Below are 15368 nucleotides of genomic sequence, written 5' to 3' on the forward strand. Positions count from 1 at the left end.
TCTGTGGTGTGCCTTTCCACTCAAGTATAAGCATGTTTTTGCAAACTTGAAATTAAAAACAATTGAAGTTCTACAGGAAGATTTTTCTGGTTGGTTATGTAACATTTGGAAAAGCGATCTTTAGCCAGTTGAGTTGAAGTGCTTTAAATTTACATTTTTTCCTTTGTATTTAACATTGTATAGTTATAACACTAGTGTAGACTTGACCCAGAGAGGAAGTTTTCTCATTGTTACGTGCCTCCTCTCTCAGGTATTTGTAAGTGGGGTTTCTTTTCTGTAACGTTTTAAACGAATTCATCAGAATTTAACCACTCTTACAGTGAATATTATATATTAAAGGAGTTTTTAATCATATTAATTTTACTAATGCTTTTAAGTAATTGCAAACAAAATAATATTTCAAATCAGTTAATGATAACAAATCTTAACTGAAGAATGCAAAGAAAATTATTACATACTTTTAGAAATAAAATGTAGTTCAGCCCTAATTTTGTAAAAGATTAAAGCCCAAGGAGATTATAGACATTAATTACAGTTATCCAGCATATTAAAAATCTGAAAGATTAAACATTGGAGATCTGAATATAGTGTGGCCCTCAAATGGAAGTCTACATAGCTATTAAAACACTATTTTAAGAGGAGAGTAATGATGGGAAGAAAATTAACAAAATATAATAAAATTCTGCTGGTGCCAAATTTAATGTGTAAAGGAGTGTGTAAAAATAGAAATATGCTCCAGAATGTTAGCTCTGCATGTTGGCGTTATGGGTGATTTTTATTTCCTTTCTCGTGTTTTTCTGAAATTTTCACAGGAAATTATATTTACTTTTGTAGGAGAAGGAAACAGCTTTTTGCTTATGTTAGAACTGCTTAAAAGATCGGATTTTTGTGTTTCGTTCTTTAGTACCCTAATGTATTTTTGAGGGGTATTTATAGATGTGAAATGTAGTTTTCAAACGTGAAAAGGGTTATTGTTTTTGCTTTTGTGAGATGCTCTCTGGTTGTTATACGTTGACATAGGTATCTGAAGACGCTCTTATTTTATAATACTAAGTTTGCTATTACTGGGATTAATGCTGATTTAGGTTACAGTATGAACTGTAGCCATTAACTATTTCAAGAATGAGCAAAACCAAAGAATTGGATAATGGTTGGTTAGATGTTTTTAGCACATCCTTTTGTTTAAAGTTCTTTGTTTTTGTATACTGCTCACAAAAATTCGGGGATATTTCAAAATGAATATGAAGCTATAAAATATCCCCTAATTTTTGTGAGTGGTATATATCTCTTTTAGTTAGAATTACATTAAGTGCCCCACACTTGTTCTGAGTGGACCTGACTGGCTTTGGAAATAGACTGTATTAAGTTCTTGGAGGGTGGGGCTGAAGGGTTGTACACAGTGTAGTTTTGCTATGTAGTGGACCTTCTCAAGCAGTTAAAATTGCTAAAAAGCTATTCTGTTTAATTTTTATTTATTTATTCATTCATTTTATAGAGGAGAGTGAGACAGAGAGAGAGAGAAAGAAAGGGGGGAGGAGCAGGAAGCATCAATTCCTATATGTGCCTTGACCAGGCAAGCCCAGGGTTTTGAACCAGCGACCTCAGCATTCCAGGTCAATGTTTTATTCACTGCACCACCACAGGTCAGGCTAAAAAGCTATTCTAAAGTTTAAAGGTTAATTGATATAAAATACATGTTTATTAAATGGCATATGTCTGGGTTTTTTTTTAAATCTAGAGTCCCAGTTAGCCTGTGGTGGTTGTTACATATCTCAGGCAGGAACTGGTTAGTAGGAACACAAAGAAGGGTGCCTGTGGTGGGGGCTGGGTGTAGTTTTTCCCAGATAGTGCTGCTGTTGGCTAAGAGGAAAGGGAGAAGGGGAAAACCCACCTATGGTAGATATCCTGGTGGGCAGGCAGTAAATGCAGCCCTACGCTTGATAATAGGGACTGAAATAGGATCTTTGATTTGCACTATCATAGGTTGCTAATGGAGAACTTTACAAATTTTCAAGATGATTTGTGTGTTTCTTTCCTCTCCGCCTGCCATCCTGTGTGGGAATTACTAGGGATGTTAAACCTCTTTCTTTGGTTTAACTCATAGGAGAACCTATACCATATGTGAATTTTTATTTATTATTATTTTTTCCATCCATTTGAGAGAGAAGAAGGGAGGGTGGAAAGGGAGACAGAGAACGATCAACTTGTTGTTCCACCAACTTGTGTACCCACTGATTGCTTCTCACACATATCCTGACCAGGGCTCAAACTGACTTTGGTGCTCCAGGACAGTGCTCTATCTATCCACTGCGTCTGGAAAGGCATCATGAAGGAGGCAGTTTTACACTTAAGAAACAGGAGACACCAAGACATTTTTTTGATTAATTTTTAGAGCAGGGAGTGGGGGGAGATACATCAATTTGTTGTTCCACTTATTTATGCAGTAATTGCTTGCTTTTATGTGGTGGGGGCTGGGTGTAGTTTTTCCCAGATAGTGCTGCTGTTGACCCGGGGTCAAGGCCCCCCCCCCCAACCTTGGCATATAGGGATGGTGCTCTAACCAATTGAGCTACCCAGCGAGGGCCTAGAAGTGTTCATAGCATTCTTGGTAAGGCAGAAAATTGGAAACGGCTTAAATATTCATCAGCTGCAGAGTAGATAAGTATACGTACCATATTGGGTATTTATATTGCAGTAAAGATGTAGGTTTAATTCATGTAAAAATCAGAGTTTTTTTTGTTTTGTTTTGTATTTTTCTGAAGTTGGAAACGGGGAGGCAGTCAGACATACTCCCGCATGTGCCTGACCAGGATCCTCCCGGCACGCCCACCAGGGATGCTCTGCCCATCTGGGACGTTGCTCTGTTGCAACCAGAACCATTCTAGCGCCTGAGGCAGAGGCCACAGAGCCATCCTCAGCCTCTGGGCCAACTTTGCTCCAGTAGAGCCTTGGCTGCCGGAGGGGAAGAGAGAGACAGAGAGGAAGGAGAAGGGGAGGGGTGGAGAAGCAGATGGGCGCTTCTGTGTGCCCTGGCCGGGAATCGAACCCAGGACTCCTGCAAGCCAGGCCGACACTCTGCCACTGAGCCAACTGGCCAGGGCCAAAAAAAAAAATTAGGTTTTTTGTTGTTGTTGTTGTTTTTGTATTTTTCTGAAGCTGGAAACCGGGAGAGACAGTCAGACAGACTCCTGCATGCGCCCAACTGGGATCCACCCGGCGCCCACCTGGCACGCCCACCAGGGGGCGATGCTCTGCCCCTCCGGGGCGTTGCTCTGCCTCGACCAGAGCCACTCTAGCGCCTGGGGCAGAGGCCAAGGAGCCATCCCCAGCGCCCGGGCCATCTTTGCTCCAATGGAGCCTCGCTGTGGGAGGGGAAGAGAGAGACAGAGGAAGGAGAGAGGGAGGGGTGGAGAAGCAGATGGGTGCTTCCCCTATGTGCCCTGGCCGGGAATCGAACCCGGGATTTCTGCACGCCAGGCCGATGCTCTACCACTGAGCCAACCGGCCAGGGCTCAAAATATCAGTTTTTAAAAGCGAGTAACAATACATACAGATTAAGTCAGTTTGTAAAAAAAATTTTAATGCAAAATTAACATGTTTTTTAAGGTATATATGAAGTGATAGTGCCTGACCTGTGGTGGTGCAGTGGATAGCATCAACCTTGAATGCTGAGGTTACTGGTTCAAAACCCCAGACTTGCCTGGTTAAGGCACGTGTGAGAAGCATCTACTATGAGTTGATGCTTCTTCCTACTACCCCCACCCCTTCTCTCTCTCTATCCTATTTCTGAAATCAATCAATTAAAAAAAATTTTTTTTTTACAGAGAGGGATAGACAGGGACAGACAGACAAGAACGGAGAGATGAGAAGCATCAATCATTAGTTTTTGGTTGCATGTTGCAACACCTTAATTGTTCATTGATTGTTTTCTCATATATGCCTTGACCGCGGTCCTTCAGCAGACCGAGTAACCCCCTTGCTTGAGCCAGCGACCTTGGGGTCAACCTGGTTGGCTTTTGCTCAAACCAGATGAGCCCTCGCTCAAGCCTGCGACCTCGGGGTCTCGAACCTGGGTCCTCTGCATCCCAGTCTGATGCTCTATCCACTGCGTCACTGCCTGGTCAGGTGAAATCAATCAATTTTTAAAAATAAAAGGGACTGCAGAAGGAGGAAGATTGCATTGGAAATTGGTAGGTCAAAGGAATCTAAGGTTTTATTAATGTTCTGTTCCTAAAAGTGAATATTTGTATACACTAGTTTGTATGATGTATTAAAGTGGAGGTTGGCCTTAAGAAAATTACTGATATTAAATAATGAGAAGAGAGACACATTCCAGCTAATAATTTGCACTGATACTGAGCAGCCTCTAAACTGCTAACACAGTGACCTCTCTCAAGGTGTTGGTGGATGGTGGAAAATGGGTTTAGATAAGTAGGATGCAATCAGTATATGAAAAGCATTGACAACTATGGTGCGACTTGGGTTGGTGTACAATACAGTGTACAGTTGATATGTTGAACTGTACAGCTGCAACCTGTATAGTTTTGTCAGCCATTGTCACACCTCCCCCCAATAAACTTAATAAAAAGGGGGAAAAGGAAACCATATGTGGACTTCATGTGGTAAGTAGTATAAAGTAAGTACTATATGTTTTTAAGCAGTAGAGTGTATAAGATAATGAGTGATGTTTTAGCACATTTGTATTGGAAGCTGAACATGGAAGGATGCAAAGAGGCCAGCTAAAAGGCAGGAGGACTGAAGATCTCCAGTAAGATATGGACAGGAAATTTGTTCTGGAGGTTGCAAAGGTGAATTTAAAAGTAGATTGGCAATAGAGAATAAGGAAGGTAGAGGTTTAATTTGTCTGCTTTCACTAGTATCTACTTTTGTTCTTCAATTGTATTTGTCTAGGTTACTGCCAGTCTTTAAAATTTGATCTTTTAAATGGACTTCAGATTCAGTAACAAAATTCAAAAATGAATTCTGGCTTTGATAGAAATGGCTGGGACATTCATTAAAAGGTATAGTAAAAAAAAAAAAAAGGTATAGTCAGCCCTTTTATCTCTAAAGTTTGTTTTCTCATTGTTTTTGAGGATCAGATTATGTAGGTGATTACTGTGTGTGTTTACCATGTGCCAGACACCATTCTAGGTGTTTTATGTGGACTATTAAATCTTTACAGCCTTATGAAATAAGTATTGTTTTTATTTCCACTTTATGTATGGAAAGTAGAGAAGTAATTTGCCCAAGGTCACACAGTTATTTTGTAATAGAACCAGGAATTACATCGAGGCATTTTGGGCTCCAAAAATCTTAGTATATACCAAATGAAAGTTGTACAAGTGTTTGTGGAAGCCAAGGAAGTAAAACACAAAGTATCTTTTTTTTTTCCTGAGAGGGGGAAGGGAGAGGTGAAAAGCATCAACTCATAGTTGCCTCAGTTTAGTTGTTCATTGATTGCTGCTTATATGTGTGTGTGTGCGGGGGGGGGGGGGGGGGGGGGTCCAAGCCAAACCAGTGATTGCACTCAAGCTGACAACCTTGGGGTTTCAAACCTAGGACCTCACTGTCCCAGGTCTATACTCTCTATCCACTTGTACCACCACCAGTCAGGCTTTTAAGGATTTTTCCCCCCATTGATTTGAGGGGAGGAGGGGGAAAGGAAGAGAAGCAGCAACCCCTTCTTCTGAATTATTCCATTTAGCTGTATGTACATTAGTGGCTTCGAACCCACGACCTTGGTATGATAGGTCCATAATATCCTATCCAAAGTTAGTATCGTATTAAATCAAGAGTCAAATTGTCTGGTAAATGGAGTAACTTTCTGTCTTGTGGTAAGGGTTTGTTAATCAGTTTCCTTATTGCTTTAGCCTGAAAATATTTATTTAATTTATTTATTTATTTATTTATTTTGTATTTTTCTGAAGCTGGAAACGGGGAGAGACAGTCAGACAGACTCCCGCGCTCCACCCGGCACGCCCACCAGAGGCGACGCTCTGCCCACCAGGGGGCGATGCTCTGCCCCTCCGGGGCGTCGCTCTGCCGTGACCAGAGCCACTCCAGCGCCTGGGGCAGAGGCCAAGGAGCCATCCCCAGCGCCCGGGCCATCTTTTGCTCCAATGGAGCCTTGGCTGCGGGAGGGGAAGAGAGAGACAGAGAGGAAGGAGGGGAGGGGGTGGAGAAACAAATGGGCGCTTCTCCTATGTGCCCTGGCCGGGAATCGAACCAGGTCCCCCGCACGCCAGACCGACGCTCTACCGCTGAGCCAACCGGCCAAGGCCTAGCCTGAAAATATTTAATGTCTAATCATCACTGGGGAAAATTTGTAGGCTTGGAAGAAGAAAAATATTCCAAGTCTGAGTAAGAATCCCTTCTACTAATTAACATGTTTTCTATTTTAGTAGCTGAAGGCACTTTGCAACACTTATCTTTAGTCTAAGAATCCAGAAATGAATCTAAGTCTGTAAGATGGATTAAGAGCAATAGTCTTAAAGCCCTTGAGAATATTTTTCAGACTTCCTGGCACTACATTTTATGTTTCACCTTTTCTATTGTGTGATGAGTCACGTATTGCATGTATTGCTTTATACAAAACTGAAATTAATAAGAGCTGGGGCTTTATTTCCTAAGGGGTTTGCTATTTAAATTAATTAGTTTATCTTGAAGAACCTTTTAAGTCACTCATAGGTATGCAATAGTGAGATGAAATTATGACCCTGAAGAATAGACATTAAAAAGTATACTGTTTTACCGTGGCTCAAGCTCTCTATAAAAAGTTGAATAGGGCCCTGACCAAGTGGCTAAGTAGATAGAACATCATCCTAGCACACCGAGGATGCATTTTTGATCCCCATCCTGTCAGGGCACTACGAGAAGCAAAATTGTGTGGAACAAGGAGTTGATGCCTCTCTTTCCTCCCTCTCTTTCTCTCTCTCTCATCAACGGAAAGTTAAAAATATATTTAATAAAGAGTTGACATTATAAATTTAAAATTTATAATGTTTTAAAATGGAAACTTGATAATTTATAAAAAAAAACATTATAAAATTAGTGAGAAAACTTTAAGAAATAACTAACCTAACCTTGTACTTGAATTGGAAATGAGTAAAGTGCTTGTTTTAAAAGTTTGGCCCACAAGAATCAATGCTTTTTTGTGATTGACAAAAATTAAGCATCTACCTCGCCAAATGATGCTTCTTTGAAATTGCTAATAATAGTGAGTTGTCCCTGCCATCTATTGGTGAGATGGGTAGGGCATTTTTACTGAATTGGTATTGTTGTTTGCCACCTTAAACAACAGATCTGGCATATTTTCACAAGAATGTTTGACCTCAATAGAACATTTGGGGAATCGGAATATTTGTTGCAGCCTTTGTGTTTTCTATTCAGAAGGCGAAAATAAGAAACTAGTTTTCTGGCTGCTACTTGTATCTATATGAGATGAAAAATTAAAATACAAGATGTTTTTTCCTTAGTATCTACAAGTTTTATGGTTCTATTATCTGAAAATTAGTTGCTTTAAGGAAGTCATTTACACAATTAAGGACATAGCTCAAGATCTGCATGGTAATAGGTATCTTTAAAACACAGTATTTAAAAATTATTTAGAGGCTAAAGATTTTCTTCTCTTTTAAAGGACTAAAGTCTCTATGCTTATTTTAGTAGTCCTGCTAAATAAACGATCCTCTGAAGGAGTGAATAGTAGGACTAACAAGTAATCTTTATTTTACAGAGGAAATCTAGATAGGGAACAACCATTTGCTTCTATTCTCTATGACCTTTCTGACTGTGTTAGCTATTCATGGAGAGGGGTCATTGAATATTAAGTAAAACTTATTTTAACTACATATAATATTTGCTCAGATGTTGAATGTGAAGCTAACACTTAATAGTGTTTACAATTAGGTCATAATCTAGTGTTAAGTTCTAGGTTAATTTAATAGGTTTCAGTGGTAGAGAGTCAGCCCAACATGTGAAAGTCCCGGGTTCAGTTCCTCTTAGGGCACACAAGAGAAGCGACTATCTGCTTCTCCACCCCCACCCCCCCACTACCACCTCTTTTTTTTCCTCCCGCAGTCATGGTTTGAATGTTTCAAGCAAAGTTGGTGCTGGCCCAGGGCGCTAAGGATGGCTCCATGGCCTTGCCTGAGGTGCTAAATAGCTTGATTGAGTAGCTGCCCAGACAGGCAGAGCATCTCCTGATAGTGGGCTTTCTGGAGGGATGCGGGAGTCTGTCTCTGCCTCCACCTCCCTGCCTCCACCTCCCTGCCTCTCAATTTTAAAATAAGAAAGGTTCTGCACTAATGGGCATTTAGAATTTATTATATAAAGATTTTAAATGGGTAAGTTAGATTTTGGCATTACATTTTAGAATTCTCTCTAAGGAGCTATTTTCAAACTTTATTATGAGAAGGCAATTTTATAATTATGGAGGGCAAACCTATAATAAAATAAACTGATCTTTTAAAAATCTTCCGTAATTGGGGGAAGGGGGATGCATTCTGGGCAATACTAGAATCTATGTAAACATAATAAATTTTAAAAATCAATAAAAAATCTTTAGTAATTTAGTAAGCATCTCAGTATTGTACTAACTTTAGTAGGCAGCTCTCACTTATATGAGCCTTTTTTTTCCATTTGCATGAAATTTTTTCCCCCAACCTTTTATTTTTCAGTCAATGTGTATCTTTTTTTGAGGTGTGTCTCTTGTAGATAGCGTATGTATGGGTCCTGTTTTTTTTTATTTTTTAATTCTTTGTGTATATGAGCCTTTTAAAGTGGTTTGTTTTACAATTGCCCAAAAGTACTAAAGAAATTGTTTTCATAAAAGCTTTTTAAACAGTGGTGGTGTTGTAGCCTAATCAGTTGGTTAAGAGTATCCTCCTCATACGCGAAGTTTGCTGGTTTGCTCTCCTGTCAGGGCACAAAAATCAACCAGTGAACAAAGGCTTAGATACATGAAAGAGACTGACAGCTGGAGGAGGGAGGGACTAGATGATTGAAGGTGAAGGGATTAAACAGAGAAGACATAGACCACAGTGTGGTGATAGCCAAAGGGAGTAGGGGGCTGAGGTGGAGGTGGAAGTGGGCAAAGGGGGGGGGGGGACAAAAGAGTCTTTGCTTGGGGCTATGAGCACTCCATACAATGTGCAGGTGTTTTATTGAGTTTCATATTTGAACCTGTGCCCCAATAAATTCAGTTTTTAGAGCCAACCAATGGATGCATAAATAAGTGGAACAACAAATCGATGTTTCTCTTTTCCTTTATCTACCTAAAGTCAATAAACAAAAATTTTAAAAATCAGAAAAAAATAGTGCCTGATTTCTCTCAGTTTCTTTGTTCTAATGGAAGTATTTTAAGAATTTTGTTTGTTTCAGAGATCTGACTTAGTACCTTTTCAATAATATTACTCTCATATCTTTGTGTGGGGGTGTATTTAAGTTGAAACTGAGTCAGAAATATTAAGATTAATCTTAATGAAATTACAAGTTGTCATGGGGTTGACATTGTCTTACCCTTTTTCTGACATCCATTTTCTGTTTTGTTAAAGGTTATCTTTTAACTTAACTTTTTTTTTCAGATTTATTGTTTTCATTGTACTTTACAAAGAAGTAATTGAGATCTTTAATCTGACAAATTCTTCTTAAAATATGATGGATTTAAAAATTTCATACATGATCATAATACTATTGTATAATTTCCCAGAGGGAAAAAGAATAGTTTTTAAAAACTGGCTTTTCAATAATGCAAAGCTTTGGCTATAACATGAAGAGCAAAAATGCAATGAATAATAATAGCCTTGGTATTTTGAAATACCGATTTTGCAAAACCCTCTAAAAGTTTTGCTCTTTCTCAAAGTATACATGGAAATTTAGAAGGTTCTACTAGTGTTTTTACACAATTTCTATATGGCATTTATAAGACAAACTCATCCAACAAAGTCCGCTTACTCTTATCTTTATTTTTATTAATCTTATCTGAATGCCTAAGTAGTTTATATAGTAGGTTTCATCCAGAGCTAGTTTCTTTGGTGTCTTTTCTCCAATTCATCTTTCTTGGTGTGCAAAAACATGTATAATTCCAGTCACCTCTGATAGCATTTGTGTCTTTTAAACTTTTTTACATCTTTTTGTAAAATGTCCTGCCTATAACCTTTTTAAAAATATTTCCTCTACCACTGTATTTGTCCAGTGTTTTCTTGCTTTATTCTATCATTGGTGGGATTGGTTCCATAATGGACTTGTAACTATTGAATATTGCCTAGTTTTTAACAGTAAAAACCAGGCAATATTTAATGTATTGAACTATCAATACTTAGGTGTATAATCAAACATAAAATTTAACAAAGCCTCTAGATAGAATTTTCTAGCAAATGATTTAAAACTTCTGTAGTAGTTGTGATTATAAAAATTGTTTCAAGGACATTTGTTGTATGTACCATTTAATATTTTATGAGAGTCATACATAATTGCTTTGCAAATTCTTGCATAACAATTTCTGGGGTAAAATAACGATTTAAGAAAGAAAATGAAAATTTCATCCAGAAACATATCTTGGGTGATCGTATTTAGAATTAAAATTTTACAGGTAATTGTGGCTATTCTTGTGAAAACTTTCCAGAAATCTCTGCAAGCAAGATCTTGTTTTCATTTTTCCTGTTTTGAGCTCTACAGGTGCTGAAGTCCTGAGCATTAAATGAGTGTTGATGGATACTAACCTGGGGAGTTTCATTTCTTTAAATCATGTACACTTCCTGTATTGGGTTTTTTTTTTCCTTGGACAGTCTCTTATTTCCATACTGGCCATGCTTAGTTCTTACCTTATAATATTAGAAATGAAATAATCACTGCCTGACATAGGGTGGAAAGTAAGAAGGCAGTTAGTTATATGGCGTAAATTTGTGCATAAATCCTTAAACTGTAGGAAGTCAATTTTCTTCACATCTGTCTTTATACCTCAAATTGATTTTGCTCCATAAAAGTCTCTGCTGTTGCATTTGGTCTTAGATCTTATACTAGGTACTTGACACCTAAACTTCATTTACTTGTTTTACTTGGTTCTTTCTGATAGTTACAATAGGTCTCATTTTCTAAAGCAGAATACAATTGATTCATCTTTGACTTGTTGACATTGATTTTTTATTTTTAGTCTTCTGGAACATAAGCATCATAGGGTGTATTTTTATTCTTCTGAAAGAAAAGACCCATCTATATTTTTACTGAAATTTTGATGTGCCTCAGACATCTAACCCTTCAATTGAAATGTTTTTAAATTTAGTATGAAATTCCCTTTAATAGTTAAAACTTTAGCATGAAAGACTACTTTTTAAATATCTATATGCAGGCTCTGCATACATCTGGAATCTGTTTAAGATATATAATAAATTCCTTGTAAGTTTGAGATCTTAAGTGGTTTTTTTAATCAACATGATGCATAAGTTTTTTTCTTTAAAAAACGGCATCTACTTAAAGGGATTTATGACTAAAATTGCTTATTTTTCTACAGAGTTGTCTGCTGGTTCTCAGCTTGAAGAAGATTCTACAGTCCTTATTGATCCTTTTTCTTGGCGTTACCATTTTTTGAAGCACAGTTAACCTAGTTTTCTAGTTTGAGCTTTCTTTTTGGCCATCTTAAAAATTTTTTTTTTTAATCTATAAATTAGACCAGAGATAGTTCTACAATGTCCAAGTCATTCCAGCAGTCATCTCTCGGTAGGGACACGCAGGGTCATGGGCGTGACCTGTCTGCAGCAGGAATAGGCCTTCTTGCTGCTGCTACCCAGTCTTTAAGTATGCCAGCATCTCTTGGAAGGATGAACCAGGGTACTGCACGCCTTGCTAGTTTAATGAATCTTGGAATGAGTTCTTCATTGAATCAACAAGGAGCTCATAGTGCACTGTCTTCTGCTAGTACTTCTTCCCATAATTTGCAGTCTATATTTAACATTGGAAGTAGAGGTCCACTCCCTTTGTCTTCTCAACACCGTGGAGATGCAGACCAAGCCAGTAACATTTTGGCCAGCTTTGGTCTGTCTGCTAGAGACTTAGATGAACTGAGTCGTTATCCAGAGGACAAGATTACTCCTGAGAATTTGCCCCAAATCCTTCTACAACTTAAAAGGAGGAGAACTGAAGAAGGCCCTACATTGAGTTATGGTAGAGATGGCAGATCTGCTACACGGGAGCCACCATACAGAGTACCTAGGGATGATTGGGAAGAAAAAAGGCACTTTAGAAGAGATAGTTTTGATGATCGTGGTCCCAGTCTCAACCCAGTGCTTGATTATGACCATGGAAGTCGTTCTCAAGAATCTGGTTATTATGACAGAATGGATTATGAAGATGACAGATTGAGAGATGGAGAAAGGTGTAGGGATGATTCTTTTTTTGGTGAGACCTCGCATAACTATCATAAATTTGACAGTGAGTATGAGAGAATGGGACGTGGTCCTGGCCCCTTACAAGAGAGATCTCTCTTTGAGAAAAAGAGGGGCGCTCCTCCAAGTAGCAATATTGAAGACTTCCATGGACTCTTACCGAAGGGTTATCCCCATCTGTGCTCTATATGTGATTTGCCAGTTCATTCTAATAAGGTGAGTTAATGCAACAGATGCTTCTAATTTCTTTTACATTGTAGTGTCTATTCTGTATTTACCTATATCTTTTATTCTAATTCTATAGTCTGGTGACACTGAGTTGATCAAGAATTTTATACTTTTGAGTATACTTTATTTGGAAGGTAATTGTTTTTTGAGCATAAACCAGGGCTTTACATTAATACAATCTGCCTAGATTACTTCTGGCCACAAAGCTGTCATCCATTGGGATTATCTTGTTGGTTTTTGGCATCAGTATATTCTTCTTAATCATATTTAAGCAGTTTTTTGTCTGCTTTGTTGAATTGTTTTAAGTATTTTTTATGCAGTCAATGTGCTCTGCCATTCAGGATGCTAGATTTTAGCTTTCCATCTGTCTTGATTGTTGATTTGTATGTAGTAAAGATGGATTCTTGAACAATTCTCTTTTTTTCCTTATCTGTGGCTACAGGGAAAGAGTTAATGTAGAGCCCTGGTGTTTGTTTCAGTATGTTTCATATTTTAGATTAGTTCATTCTTCCTTTTTTAATTTCCCTTAACGCAAATTCTCATACTGTGACTGAAATTTTTCATCATTTTTTTTCTGCTTTTCCACAACTTTCTTAAACATACTTCAAAACTCACTTTTTATTATCCCATATTGCATCTATACCTTTAGAGACTTGGAAAAATCAATTACTGCAGTATCCTGCTCTGTGTTCCTGATAAACATATTCTTTTTCTGACTTAGGCTTAGACTTCTGCTATAGTCATTTGAGGGGAAAAAAAAATATGTCGAATTCTCCTTTGCTTTAATTATCACATCTGGCAAAATGAGAACTTTTTCAAAATGCCCTTTTAAATGTTCTTTCTCTTTCAACGTTTCAATTTTACTCATTCTCTGATTTTTTCCCCCCTGTATACAGTGCAGTTGACTTAAAGTCAACATTATAGCACTCTTACTAGCTTAATTATAATCTGTGACCATCTGGTTTTCCTGATGTGCTGTATATAGTTAATTCTGTTTAACTGGAACATGTTGCTGCCATGAAATTGATGGTTACTGTTACAGGGGGCTTTTCATTTACAGTAACATCCAGAAAGGTCATTTTCTTTTCACAGCTAGTCCCTTAAAATGCATTTTTTAGTGAGTTAATTTTTGAGTAAACTAAATAAGATTATTAGAGATTTTGTTTTTAATACGCTGTAGATCTTGATATTTTTGTCTCAGATAATTAAGACGAGACCTGTTAAATTTAGAGTGCTCAAAAAATGTTTTAAAAATAATTCTTAGTATATACCTATTGCAAAAACCTTGAATTAATGTATAGTTTAAGTAATCAAACAAGGAATGTTATTTTTATTCCCTACCAAAATAAATTAACATTAAATGCTAAATTTAATTTCATAGATTAATTTTTATTTAAGACATAGAGCCCAAAACTTAAAAAAAAAAAAAGGAAATTTTGTTTGGTAGGTGTTTTTGATGCTATCTTCAAATTTGTTGGGTAATACTAAGTATATCATGGAATTTAGTTTTTATTCAGTGCTGAACTTCAAGTTCTGTGTCTGATGGAAGTTGATTTAATGAAAAGATCAGTTAAATTTGGTGACACAAAATGCTTTTTTTTACTTGCCTATTTGCAGTAATGGCAATATTGACTGATATTTTCAACTAGGATCTCTCAATTCCAAGGAAAATCACTAGGTACAGTGTCTCAAATGAAGGTGATTGTAAGGGAATTAAAATCTTTGTTAGTGGATCATCATGAGTCAAAACCTGTTAAAAGTCGTCTTCTGACTTTGAGCAGTAATTTAACCTTGTTGCTTGCACATAGAAAATCAGTTGAGTGAAAGAACACAAAAGGAAACCAGGGGAGGATTTGAATCATATATATATGATTATTTTTTTCTCCAAATTTTGCTGCCTTTTTGTTCCTGAGCAATGACATTAATAAATTACAGTAAATGAGTCTAAATTAAAAAAGAACAGGTTTAAGATACTTAGTGAAATTTTGGATTCAAGACTAAGATACCCTAACTTTAGTGCAAGAGGTACTTTTAACATGTAAACATGCTTAGGCCTTAGCTAGTTTTGGGAGTTCTGCCACAATACTGGGAATATTTAAGAACTAGTTTAGAGGTTCTTTGCTTGTTTGATTTACAAATTTTGTATTTGTAAATTGGACCAATTTTAAGAAGTGGAATTCTCAAGGTATTCAAGTTTTTTTTAACATAGCTGATGTTTTCCTGGGTACCTGCATTATTAAAAAAAAATAATTAAATACATTTAGCAGTGGTTTTTACTCATTTGATAGCTGGTTTAGAAACAATGACTTTAGAGAAAATTTCTGTGGTGAAAGTAGATGATGAAAAAAATTTTAAACATTTAATCCTGCACTCTGGTATTGCTGCATAACTTGGAAAATCTGTTCTTTTCACTTATTGGTAACATTAAATAACGGACATGATCAAAACTTCTTAATGTGAAGTAAGAAACTTGGTGAAAGAAACATCGTCTAATTTGTCATCATTATTTTTGATATTTTAAGTGACTTTCAGTGATGGTGTTGCTTTTCTTTCTTTTTAGGTCATTTTAGAACGTCAAGTTGCTTTTCTACACAACCTCAAATTCCTTTTACTTAAAGGAAACTGCCCTTTTACTGTCTTGTCACTTGAGTTCATTTATTTCCTTTTAGTATTGCTCTAGGAGACCTTATGTTCTTTATTCTGCCATTCCAGAAGTGCTTCTCCAAATTATCCTTTCTTTGTATAACTTAGTTTTCCTACAGA

The 15368-nt window shown here is 37.1% G+C and overlaps 1 protein-coding gene across 6 annotated transcripts in view; it reads left to right on the forward strand.

The window, feature by feature from the left end:
• MATR3 (matrin 3) overlaps nt 1-15368 on the forward strand; it is a 36785-nt gene that overhangs the window by 1593 nt on the left and 19824 nt on the right. For 3 of the 6 annotated variants that reach the window (XM_066344763.1, XM_066344762.1, XM_066344764.1), the window contains exon 2: nt 11507-12593. The exons of 2 other annotated variants lie outside the window; for them this stretch is intronic. In XM_066344763.1, the coding sequence (XP_066200860.1) occupies nt 11682-12593 (912 nt within the window). In that variant the 5' untranslated portion in view covers nt 11507-11681. Of the gene's footprint in view, nt 1-4926; nt 5022-11506; nt 12594-15368 lie in introns of those variants that run through there. One more of the 6 variants, XM_066344765.1, reaches the window with a different exon arrangement.

This window comes from Saccopteryx leptura, chromosome 6, assembly GCF_036850995.1.
Source record: "Saccopteryx leptura isolate mSacLep1 chromosome 6, mSacLep1_pri_phased_curated, whole genome shotgun sequence".
Taxonomy (NCBI): Eukaryota; Metazoa; Chordata; class Mammalia; order Chiroptera; family Emballonuridae; genus Saccopteryx; species Saccopteryx leptura.